The following is a 13,033-nucleotide window of genomic DNA, read 5'->3' as shown; positions in this document are numbered from 1 at the left end:
TAGGCAGTGACGTTCTTGGAGCCACCTCCTCTTGTTAGCGGTTTAATTGGTTAGGTGTTCAAAGAGTACAGAGTTTTGATCTCAACTTTTAGTTGTGAGATTGCTTAGCCTTGCCTAGTGCGGCTGATTTTAAGCACACAGGTAGTCAAGTAATAAGGGAATTTAAAAGTCAATCAAGTGGAGTGGGTTTGTAATCATGGGAGAAGGATGACAGATTTTCTCTCCTAAAATAGATTTTTGTGACCCGCTAGTAGCTTTTACAGTCATCAGTGCTGTGACAAGTTGGTGTTCGTGCCCACCCTCTCAAACTCCAGGTTATCTACTGAATTGAAATTGCAAATCTGCTATGGTGGGATTGGATCACAAAACTCTAGGTTACTAGTCTGATAGTTTAACTGCTATGTCACCATCCATTAGTCATTGTTGTGAAATGCACTGGCAGTTTAAATGAGGCGGAATTAGGAAAAGGGATTGTAGATAACATCTTACTGCATATAAATGAGATTTCTTTAGATGTTCCTTTTACAGTGTACTAAAATGGTTTCTTTAAGGAAAACAAAGTTTTTTTTTGATTATCGACAACGTACCATTTTCATTTGTTAAAAACCTTATACCTCACTAAATTTGTGTGCTGAGACTACTAGAGCTAAATACATCTTTTATCTTGTTCCCTGCTTTTGGTTAACAGCCATTTGTTATAAAATTAAGCTGTAAATTGGTCTTGATGCAATCATGCAATTGATCTTCACTCTTTATAAAGAATATGCAGGAAATCATTGGACTATTCGGCTCAACTGGTCAGAACTGGGGCTTATTCTCTACTTGAACCTCCTCAATTCCTGAAAATAGATTTGTTTTTTAAAGCATATTTTTTAACCCTTTGCGGTTCATGTGTCCTTCTATGCCTCTTTTCTGATTCTGTCCAATGGATTAAAACAAATCTATTAAAGGGAAATATATATTGAAAAGCACAAATTAGATAAAAACCCTTATCTTTGGTCTATGTTAATAAAAAGACATCACATTTTGTTACCAACAGGAACAATTCATGTATGACATATGGAATTTGGATTCTTGAATTCAGTATATGAATATGAGTTTACTTAAATTGTCTTTACACACTTGTTTAATGTGAAGGTAACCACATACACCTTGTGTTAGCGTTGAATCATGACTTTCATTTAAAGATTTAAAAATGGAAGACTATGCCACCTTATGGCAATTATCAAAAACTACACTTCAATTTAATTCATTTTAGTAAAGATAGAGAGTAATTTGATTTTGGAGCCTTTTCTTTGGCCTTCGGATATCCTAAAGTCGTTCAGAACCAATAAAGCACATTTAAAGGATAATTAGTGTAGTTTCCTTAGCTGTGATGGCAGCCAGTAGTCATTTGAAATAGATGAAGAGACATTTTGGTCTAAAAGCGTTATTTAAGGGAGAAACTATGGTCAAGACTCTGGAAAAACTCTCTTGCATTTGAATATTGCTTTGTATCTTCCATTTATTGTCACCTGCATCTTTCATGAGTTCTAAAATATTTAATTAAAAAGCAATAAAGGGAACAAATATCGGAAAAGCACATTCTAAGGTATCCTAGAAGGCATATTCCAAGTTCACAGCCACAATCCCACACATAAATATTTGGATTAGCAGGGATAAGAGGAACAGAACCAAGAACAAATGCCTTTGTAGTCATTCCTCCCTCACCACCATTCAGGGCCCCAGTCCTTCCAGGTGAGGCGACACTTCACCTGTGAGTCGGCTGGTGTGGTGTACTGCGTCTGGTGCTCCCGGTGTGGCCTTTTCTATATTGGTGAGACCCGACGCAGACTGGGAGACCATTTCGCTGAACATCTACGTTCTGTCCGCCAGAGAAAGCAGGATCTCCCAGTGGCCACACATTTTAATTCCACGTCCCATTCTCATTCTGATATGTCTATCCATGGCCTCCTCTATTATCAAAATGAATCCAAACTCAGGTTGGAGGAACAACACCTTATACACCGGCTGGGTAGCCTCCAACCTGATGGCATGAACATTGATTTCTCTAACCTCTGTTAATGCCCCTCCTCCCCTTCTTACCCCATCCGACATATTTAGTTGTTTGCTTGTTCTCCATCTCCCTCTGGTGCTCCCCCCCCCCCCCACTTTCTTTCTCCTGAGGCCTCCCGTCCCATGATCCTTTCCCTTCTCCAGCTCTGTATCACTTTCGCCAATTACCTTTCCAGCTCTTAGCTTCATCCCACACCCTCCGGTCTTCTCCTATCATTTCATATTTCCCCCTCCCCCCACTACTTTCAAATCTCTTACTATCTTTCTTTTCAGTTAGTCCTGACGAAAGGTCTTGGCCCAAAACGTCGACAGCGCTTCTCCCTGTAGATGCTGCCTGGCCTGCTGTGTTCCACCAGCATTTTGTGTGTGTTGGTGTTTGAATTTCCAGCATCTGCAGATTTCCTCGTGTTTGCCTTGTAGTCATTATATTCTCCAGATTTTACCAGCATAAATTTCCTCTTGTCATCACGGCCCACAAACCCTTCATGTCAAACTTAACGAATCTGGTTGTTGACAACTTCTCTTGCTTTCTCATGGCATTCAAGACTTTGGCGTCACCTTGAACAGCATATCTGAGACCCTGACTTTTGAACCCTAACAGCTTTGAGAGCTGACAAAACCCACATCCAGATTTGCTGTTAGGGCCTATAAATGTTCCTGAATGTCTTTGATATTGTAACACTTGAAAGCTAAAAAAAAATCCTAATCTGAGTTATCTGAAGAAAAAGTAAAATAAATTAAAAGCTTTAAAAATACTAAACAATGAATGAGTTTTCTGCAAAGCTCTACAGACCCCATTAAACATAGCAAGGGTTCCTTAGTGTAAATGCTGGGAACCTTAGGAAGTTAGAGCTCTGTTGTTGGACTGTATAGGCGGTCCACAGCAGAGCATGTTAAAATTAAATTGGCAACTCATGGTAAGTTTAAGACTCTCTGTTTGGCATTAAATGGATCAATAGTGTTTAAATGACATTTGGAGCCATCAGCACTTAATACTATTACTGGGCAATTCAGAAATGAATGTATTATATTAGAAAAGGCAAATCAGAAATGAATTCTGCACTTAGGATCAAGAGGGAGCAGAGAGCAGTTACCTTGCTGAATGATTGAGCACTGAAGATACGCAGGCCTTACCGCTCAGAGACTATTTTAATTTACAGTTTAACAAATCGAAAATCACCTGAGATAGAGTGCTTTTCAAATTAATATTAACGTAACATGCAAGCACACAAAAGATTTTTTAAAATTATCTTCTCATGAGGTTTGGGTGCCACTGAGAAACCCAACCCATCTCTCCAGAGTTACCCTTTGAGATGGTGGTGATGAGCAACTTTCTTGAACTGTTGCAGATTTTCTGAAGACTCTGTCACAGAACTGTTAAGTGGGGAGCTTCTGAATTTTTGAGCTAGTGACAATGAAGGAACCGCAAGTGTTCTAATCCTACAGTGCTTTGACAAGGTGAAGCTTGAACTAGTAACACTTGCATTTGGCTTGTTCTTGCACTGATGGGGGCTGATAATGTGGGGGTCACACCTGAAGAAACTCTGATGAACTGTACTGTATCTTGCAGAGAAACACACTTTGGCAATTCTCCTTTGGTGGAGAAGGGATTAAGTACCTAGAAATATTGGGTACCTAACTAGTGGGCTGTCTTATCCTGGATTCTCAGTGAATTTTGCAAGAGGTGCGCTCTTCTAAGCAAATATACTGTATTTATCTTCTTCTTGCTGTTAGAAAAACTGTTGAAAGGGGAGATTATCATATCAGTCTCTTGTTTTTTATTTGGACTGGCACTTGTGGGGTGCAGATGTTACTTAACACGGAGGAGTTCTTGCTGCAAAGTTATCCAAGTCTTGCTACATGTGGATGTAAACATCTTCACTAGCTGAGAAGCTGGAATTTAACACACAAATCACTAGAAAAGATGCATACTTAAGACCTTACGGTGAAAGACGTGATGAAGAGATGGGGTCTGGAACATACTTCAGGTAACGTTGCAATCATGTGCTAGGGCTGGCCCCCAGTATTTTCCTTTAAAACACTAGCAAGAGGAGGCTGCTCCAAGAACATCCACATTATGATGGTTGATTCATGAATATGAAGGAAGGATTATACGGGGACAACTATCAATATCGTTGTGGTAACATGGAGCTGTGTTAGGTGGGTCAGAGAAGATGAAGGCAAGTGAATTTTTATTTTGTTTTACTTTAGCTTAGTAGCTGATTCAGGCAACAACATTCTTAGTGATGAGGACAGCTTGGGCATTGCATGTGCTGCTGAGCCGTGCAACTCTGAGGGACTTGTGAAGACACCCAACCCCAAAGTAAACCTAGTTCAAGCTATCTTGTTTGCCTTTGTTACCCAGTGCTTCTTCCCAATGTACTTCATTCTAAAGAACCACTATTAACTGAATGGTTGTAGGTGACCAGAAAGAGGTAGCCTTGTCCAGATCTGGCTGGATGCTATGAGAATACAAAATCAGGGATTAATGTTGAGGTTGCTCAGAAAAATGCCATTTTCACTTTACATTCATCCAAAGGGTGTGGGCTTTGTAAGCTGAGCCAGCATTTAATTGAACCTAGTGAACATTAGTGAACCAGGTTTTCATTGGAGTGACTCCGATCTTCTAGTTAAAATAAATCAGGTTCTACTCAATTGCCAGTTTTTACCTATGTACCACAGGAGTTCAGAATTTCCAAGCAAAGGCAAAGTCCCAAACTTTCATTTAGCTGATTGCCACTAACAGGTTAACTGCAGCTCCTTTTACCTAAATGTAGTTTCATGGTGGAAAGCAGATTTCTCGACGTCTGGCCCAGCCCAAATCCAATGGCAAAAGCTGGATAGAGAGACGAGCAAATAGGTCTGCACAGTTATAAGTTGCTGCCTCTTAGGTCCACAGACATGAGTTCACAACTATTGCAAAGTTTGTATGTTCTCCCTGGACCTGAATGGATTTGCTCCATGAGCTCCAGTTTCCTCCATTGATCATTTTAAAATAACCTTCATGTAGCTGAGTAGTGGAATCTGGCGAAGCTGATAAGGAATTTTGGGAGAACTGGACACAGGAAAACCAGCTTCTTTGTCATGGGGAAATATGGAAGCAGGCTAATTGTTAAATTATGTTGATTTTAATAAGGAATCAATTTTTTATATTTTATAAAAGTGTCAATATTTTTATTAATGGAATATCCAAATCCCCTTAACAGCCAATAAATTTGGGGAAGGGACTTAACCAACTCATAAAATGGTGGGAGGGATTGCTGGCTTTGATTGGAAAAACCTTTCTAACACAGTAGTCAGCCCTGCCCAATAGCTGGGAAACAGCTTCCTGGTAAAAGGTTGCACGTAGGGTCTTGCTCCACAAGATGTCTTTGTGTCTAGGGTATTGGTAAGCTTGTTAACCGTATAACCATATATAACCATATAACAATCACAGCACGGAAACAGGCCATCTCGGCCCTCCTAGTCCGTGCTGAACTCTTAATCTCACCTAGTCCCACCTACCCGCACTCAGCCTATAACCCTCCACTCCTTTCCTGTCCATATACCTATCTAATTTTACCTTAAATGACACAACTGAACTGGCCTTTACTACTTCTGCAGGAAGCTCATTCCACACAGCTATCACTCTCTGAGTAAAGAAATACCCCCTCGTGTTTCCCTTAAACTTCTGTCCCCTAACTCTCAAATCATGTCCTCTCGTTTGAATCTCCCCTACTCTCAATGGAAACAGCCTATTCAAGTCAACTCTATCTATCCCTCTCAAAATTTTAAATACCTCGATCAAATCCCCCCTCAACCTTCTACGCTCCAATGAATACAGATCTAACTTGTTCAACCTTTCTCGTAACTTAAGTGCTGAAACCCAGGTAACATCCTAGTAAATCGTCTCTGCACTCTCTCTAATTTATTGATATCTTTCCTATAATTCGGTGACCAGAACTGCACACAATATTCCAAATTTGGCCTTACCAATGCCTTGTACAATTTTAACATTACATCCCAACTTCTGTACTCAATGCTTTGATTTATAAAGGCCAGCGTTCCAAAAGCCTTCTTCACCACCCTATCTACATGAGACTCCACCTTCAGGGAACTATGCACTGTTATTCCTAGATCTCTCTGTTCCTCTGCATTCCTCAATGCCCTACCATTTACCCTGTATGTTCTATTTGGATTATTCCTGCCAAAATGTAGAACCTCACACTTCTCAGCATTAAACTCCATCTGCCAACGTTCAGCCCATTCTTCTAACCGTCATAAATCTCCCTGCAAGCTTTGAAAACCCACCTCATTATCCACAACACCTCCTACCTTAGTATCATCGGCATACTTACTAATCCAATTTACCACCCCATCATCCAGACCATTTATGTATATTACAAACAACATTGGGCCCAAAACAGATCCCTGAGGCACCCCGCTAGTCACCGGCCTCCATCACGATAAACAATTATCCACCACTACTCTCTGGCTTCTCCCATCTAGCCACTGTTGAATCCATTTTATTACTCCAGCATTAATACCTAACGACTGAACCTTCTTAACTAACCTTCCATGTGGAACTTTGTCAAAGGCCTTGCTGAAGTCCATGTAGACTACATCCACTGCCTTACCCTCGTCAACATTCCTCGTAACTTCTTCAAAAAATTCAATAAGGTTTGTCAAACATGACCTTCCACGCACAAATCCATGCTGGCTACGCCTAATCAGATCCTGTCTCTCCAGATAATTATTAATACTATCTCTAAGAATACTTTCCATTAATTTACCCACCACTGATGTCAAACTGACAGGTCTATAATTGCTAGGCTTACTTCTAGAACCCTTTTTTAAACAAAGGAACCACATGAGCGATACGCCAATCCTCTGGCACAATCCCCATTTCTAATGACATCTTAAAGATCTCCGTCAGAGCTCCTGCTATTTCTACACAAACTTCCCTCAAAGTCCTGGGGAATATCCTGTCAGGACCCGGAGATTTATCCACTTTTAAATTTCTTAAAAGCGCCAGTACTTCCACCTCTTTAATTGTCATAGGTTCCATAACTTCCTTACTTGTTTCCCACACCTTACTCAATTCAATATCCTTCTCCTTAGTGAATACCGAAGAGATCGTTCAAAATCTCTCCCATCTTCCTCGGCTCCACACATAGCTGACCACTCTGCTTCTCTAAGGGGCCAATTTTATCCCTCACTATCCTCTTGCTTTTAATATAACGTAGAAACCTTTTGGATTTACTTTCACCTTATTTGCCAAACCAACCTCGTATCTCTTTTAGCTTTTCTAATTTCTTTAAGATTCCTTTTACATTCTTTATATTCCTCGAGCAATTCCTTTACTCCATGCTGCCTATATCTATTGTAGACATCCCTCTTTTTCTGAACCAAATTTCTAATATCCCTTGAAAACCATGGTGCTTTCAAACCTTTAACCTTTCCCTTCAACCTAACAGGAACATAAAGATTCTGTACCCTCATAATTTCACCCTTAAACGACCTCCATTTCTCTATTACATCCTTCCCATAAAACAACTTGACCCAATCCACTCTTGCTAAATCCCTTCGCATCTCCTCAAAGTTAGCCTTTCTCCAATCAAAAATCTCAACTCTAGGTCCTGTCCTGTCCTCCATAATTATATTGAAGCTAATGCTATTGTTATCACTGGACCCAAAGTGCTCCCCAACACATACATCTGTCAGCTGACCTATCGCATTCCCTAACAGGAGATCCAACACTGCCCCATCTCTAGTCGGTACTTCTATGTATTGTTGCAAAAAACTATCCTGCACACATTTCACAAACTCTAAACCATCCAGCCCTTTTACAGAATGAGCTTCCCAGTCTACGTGTGGAAAATTAAAATCTCCCACAATCACCACCTTGTATTTACTACAAATATCTGCTATCTCCTTACACATTTGCTCTTCCAACTCATGCTCCCCATTAGGTGGCCTATAATACACTCCTATCAGTGTTACTACACCTTCCCCATTCCTCAACTCCACCCAAATAGCCTCCTTAGAGGAGCTCTCTAATCTATCCTTCCAAAGCACCGCCATAAGATTTTCCCGGACAAGCAATGCAACACCTCCTCCTCTGGCCCCTCCTACTCTATCACACCTGAAGCAACTAAATCCAGGAATATTTAGTTGCCAATCACACCCTTCCTGCAACCATGTTTCACTAATAGCTACAACATCATAATTCCAGGTATCAATCCACGCTTTAAGCTCATCCACTTTTCTTACAATGCTCCTAGCATTAAAATAGATACACTTAAGATACTCTCCACCTCCTCCTCTCTTTTCATCCCTAACAATGCATTCAAATTTATTATCCTTTTCTTTCTTCTCCCCTACATCTTAGGGCTGAGCGCATCCCTTCTCCATCACCTGCCTTTCCTCCCTCACACACTGTCTCTTTACTTGCTCTACTGGTGAACTAACCTCCTCTCCCATAGTTTCCTCAAATTGATTCCCGCCCCCCCCCCCACCATCTTACTAGTTTAAAGTCTGCCCTGTAGCCCTAGCAAACCTCCCCGCTAGGATATTGGTCCCCCCAGGATTCAAGTGTAACCCGTCCTTCTTGAACAGGTCACGCCTGCCCCAGAAGAGGTCCCAATGATCCAGAAACTTGAATCCTTGCCCCCTGCTCCAATCCCACAGCCACGCATTCATCCTCCACCTAATTCTACTCCTACTCTCACTGTCGCGTGGCACAGGCAGTAATCCCGAGATTACTACCTTTGCGGTCCTTCTTCTTATCTGCCTTCCTAACTCCCTATACTCTCGTTTCAGGACCTCTTCCCCTTTCCTACCTATGTCATTGGTACCTACATGTACCACGACCTCTGGCTCCTCACCCTCTCACTTCAGGATATCTTGGACGCGATCAGAAACGTCCCGAACCCTGGCACCAGGGAGGCAAATTACCATCCGGGACTCCCGATCACCTCCACAGAACCGCCTGTCTGAACCCCTGACTATCGAGTCCCCTATTACTATGGTCCTCTTTCTTCTATCCCTACCCTTCTGAGCTACAGGGCTTCCTCATTAGTCAGGGAAGCTTCAGGCCATTATGGTCCAGCAGCTTATTATCTCATTTCATATGAGCAGAATTAGGCCATTCGGCCCTCTCAAACTACAATAACTGCCTCCTTAGGTTCCTTTACCTTAACATTCCTAATCAAACCTGGTTTATTACACAACATCCAATCCAGATTTGCCTTTTATTTAGTGGGCTGTGCCACAATGTGCTCTAAAAAGATATCTTGTAGGCATTCTACAAATTCCCTCTCTTGGGATGCAGCTCCAACCTGACTTTTCCAAATTATCTGCACATTGAAATTGCTCATGACTATTGTAAGTGCCCTTTTTACTTTCCTTTTACATATATCTCCTGTTGTAATTTCATTCTTACATCTGGATACCGTTTTGAGTTATGTAACTCCCATCAGGATCTTTTTACCCTGCAGTTTCTTAATTGTACCCAGAAGGATTCTACATTGTCTGATCCTACGTCACCTCTTTCGAAGGATTTAATTTCATCTTTTACCAACAGAGCCACCCCACCCCTCTACCTACCTGCCTGTCCTTTTGACACAATGTGTATCCTTGGAAGTTAAACTCCCAAGAGTACATTGACTGTACTCTTTTCCTACATGCTGCCTGGCCTGCTGAGATCCTCCAGCATTGTATGTGTGTTGCTCAGATTTCCAGCATCTGCAGATTTTCTCGTTTGAAATATTCCCTCCTGCCTCCAGATCTCCGGCTTTCAAGTTCAATAATGAAACCACCGTACTATCAATCTTAACAGTACAGTATATACATGCAGTGCTAGGCAGTGTGTCAATGTGTTAGGAAATAATAAACAGTCAGGCCAAATTTTAATAGTCCTTTCAAGGTTGCTGCTTGTAAGTGAGTAGTTTGAGTGGCAGGAGAGCTGAATTAGTCCCAAAATGCACTGACTCCAAGAAACACATTTGACCAACAGATTCAATGAACTGGCCAACATTTCAGTTTGATCAAACACAATATATTGGAAGAAGAAACTTCTTAATAGAGCCAACAGATATCTTCTGAATCTGGGAGTTGGATCTGACTGTTTTATTCTTAAGACTGTCTAATTGATAATTTCGATTCAGTTTAACGGTTAATTGTATTTTAAGTAGCTCTTTATGTAAAAGTTTATTAGGTCTCTTAGTGGTCATAGTATCTATTTAAAAAGTTCAATGTGTACCCTCGTAGTTATATTGGTATGATCCTAGAATCTTATCTTGGTGTTGCATTGTTTGAATAAGAACTTTCTCATTGGTTGACTCTTATCTAAGAGTTTGAATAGTATTTTTCTTATCCATGGGTATAAAAGCTGTACCATGAGGTCAGCACCATCTTAAACTTAGCAATTCAGTCTCGTTGTCTTGTTACTAGTTTCTGCTCCTATCACTGTTTCAATCTTTGTTGTTTCAATGCTTAAAAAATGTTCATGAAGCAACAAGTTTTCAAAATTCAGAGTTCAAAGTAAATTTATTATTAAAGTACATATATGTCACCATATACAATCCTGAGATTCATTTCCTTGCAAGCATACTCAAGAAATCCATAGAATAGTAACCATAGCAAAAATCAATGAAAGACCACACCAACTTGGGTGTTCAACCAGTGTGCAAAAGGCAACAAACCATACAAACACAATTAAGAAAGAAATAAAAAAAATTAATAAGTAAGCAATAAATATTAAGAAAATAAGATGAAGAGCCCTTGAAAGTGAGCTCAAATGTTTTGAGAACATTTCAGTGATGGGGCAGGTTATCCCCATTGGTTCAGGAGCTTGATGGTTGAGGGGTAGAAACTGTTCCTGAACCTGGTGGTGTGATTCCTGAGGCTCCTGTACATTATTCCTGATGACATTAGTGAGGAGAGAGCATGTCCTGGGTGTTGGGGTCCCTGGTGATGGATGCTGCTTTCCTGTTACAGTGTTCCATGCAGATGTGCCCAATAGTGGGGAGGGCTTTCCCCGTGATGGACGGCTGTATCCACAACTTTTGGCCTCATTCCTGACTTCAGATAAAACTATGATTAAAACATCAGAATCCAATATGCAACATGCTATGCAAACATTACTAAGTAAGTTGAAGTACTGCCAATCTTTATTTGCACAGGAGTGATCAGTTTTGGTGATCAAAACTGGTGACCAGTTTTGACTAAAATCTGATGCTGCAGGCAGACTTTTCATTTGGGAGATACAAGAAAGAAGTCAGGGCCAAGCAAGTTTCAAGGTAGTTAGTATGACAAGATAGAAGTAAAAAATAATACTTATTTATATCACAACAGAAATACTTAGGTTAACATAACAACTAACATGTTCTTAAGTTACCCAAAAACACTTCACAATAAATGAGAGTCTTAGATAAATAGTAATGTAATAATGCTCAGTAATTTGTTTTCTAGATGCTGGTTGAACAATAATTATTTAACAGGCTATCATGGATAATTCTTCTCAAATAATGTATTTTTTTGAAAAAGATCTTTTGCATTTAAAATTCAAGTTCATCATTTAAATGTATAAGGTACTTCTAGATTTTTCAATCCAATTTATAACAATGGCTTTGTTCTATCATCAATTTAGAGAGCCCTGTTGTTTTGGACCAGCAATGACAATGTTACTGCTAAAGTCAATAAGAGGTTCTGGCTATTTGTAATAATTTTAAAAGTACTATTTGTAAGTACTATTAAAATTCAGGCTGAAGTTATGGGTAGGAAATAATTAATATTTTATATCTCCTTATTTTGCAGATGATGGAAATGCTTAAGAAATTAAGGTATGTATTTAACGATTTTGTTTCTGTAGGTTTAACCTCAGAAGTAAATATTGCACTATTTTGCATGTTATCCATGTGATTACTTTCAGTCTGAATGAATGACGGTTGCCTGGTTCACCATGAATAGAGTATTTACAAGTGCAAGATCTATTTTGGTAAACTACTGGGATGTCTGGATGATTCGTTCTGCCAGGAAACTTAAGGTCGTGTGAGGGCTAATTTGTCTCAGAATTTTAAAAAAACCACAAATTTAGGTAGGGTATCTTTGTATGAAACTTAAGTTTAGAACGTAAAACATTACAGCACAATACGCTCTAGCCCACAATGTTGTGCCAAACTTTGAACCTATTCTAAGATCAATCTAACCCATCCCTCTTACATAGCCCCCACCCCCCATTTTCTATCATCCATATGCTTATATTTAATTATTCTTAATATTCATATCTGCCTCTATCACCACCCAAAAACTTGCCTCTGGAATGCTCTCTCATATTACAAATCTCTGCCTATCCACTCTATGCCTTTTATCATCTTGTACACATCTATCAAGTCACCACTCATCCTCCTTTGCTCCAAGGACAGTAAAGAGTGTTAGGATAGGTAGTATTCTGGAATATATTTTATTATTTGTTAATTGTGGTAATATTCCTTAAAAGTAGCTCATGCATCTTATCATCATAAGACATGCTCTCTAATCCAGGCAGTATCCCGGTAAATTTCTTCTGCACTTTCTAAATCTTCCATACAGGCCATTCTGAACAGTCAATCCACAATCAGGATTGATTGTCAGGAGCTAATAAAAATAAGGCGGGGCAAGCAGAGTGGCCATTATTGGACAGCATTAGAGTGGTTATTTGGGGCTTTGGCTCTTCAGGGCTTCAATGAAGAGAGGAATCCATTAGAGAAGACAAAAAAGCTGTAGGTAGAATATTCTGCCCCCCTCCCCAACAGTTTGTTTTTTCTTCTTTATAGTTATAGAACATTACAGGCCCTTCAGCCCACAATGTTGTGCCAACCATGTAACCTACTCTTGAAACTGCCTAGAATTTCCCTAGCACATAGACCTTTTTGCATGGAAGTTGTGCCTAACAATCTTAGAGTTTTTCCAAGGTTACCAGAAAGTTGAAAGAAAGACAGTGTATGTTGTTGACATG

General features: G+C 40.0%; 1 protein-coding gene across 1 annotated transcript in view; it reads left to right on the top strand.

Moving 5' to 3' along the window:
• lhfpl3 (LHFPL tetraspan subfamily member 3) overlaps window positions 1–11,933 on the top strand; it is a 229,790-nt gene extending 217,857 nt beyond the window's left edge. Inside the window, exon 4 of the mRNA XM_059987185.1 lies at window positions 11,854–11,933. Coding sequence (XP_059843168.1) covers window positions 11,854–11,870 — 17 coding nt within the window. The 3' untranslated portion in view covers window positions 11,871–11,933. The remainder of the gene's footprint in view (window positions 1–11,853) is intronic.
• Window positions 11,934–13,033: the final 1,100 nt, after the last annotated feature.

This window comes from Hypanus sabinus, chromosome 13 (genome assembly GCF_030144855.1).
Source record: "Hypanus sabinus isolate sHypSab1 chromosome 13, sHypSab1.hap1, whole genome shotgun sequence".
Lineage (NCBI taxonomy): Eukaryota > Metazoa > Chordata > Chondrichthyes > Myliobatiformes > Dasyatidae > Hypanus > Hypanus sabinus.
The sequence above is the reverse complement of the archived record's forward strand: the minus strand, read 5'-3'. Positions and strand labels throughout refer to the sequence as shown.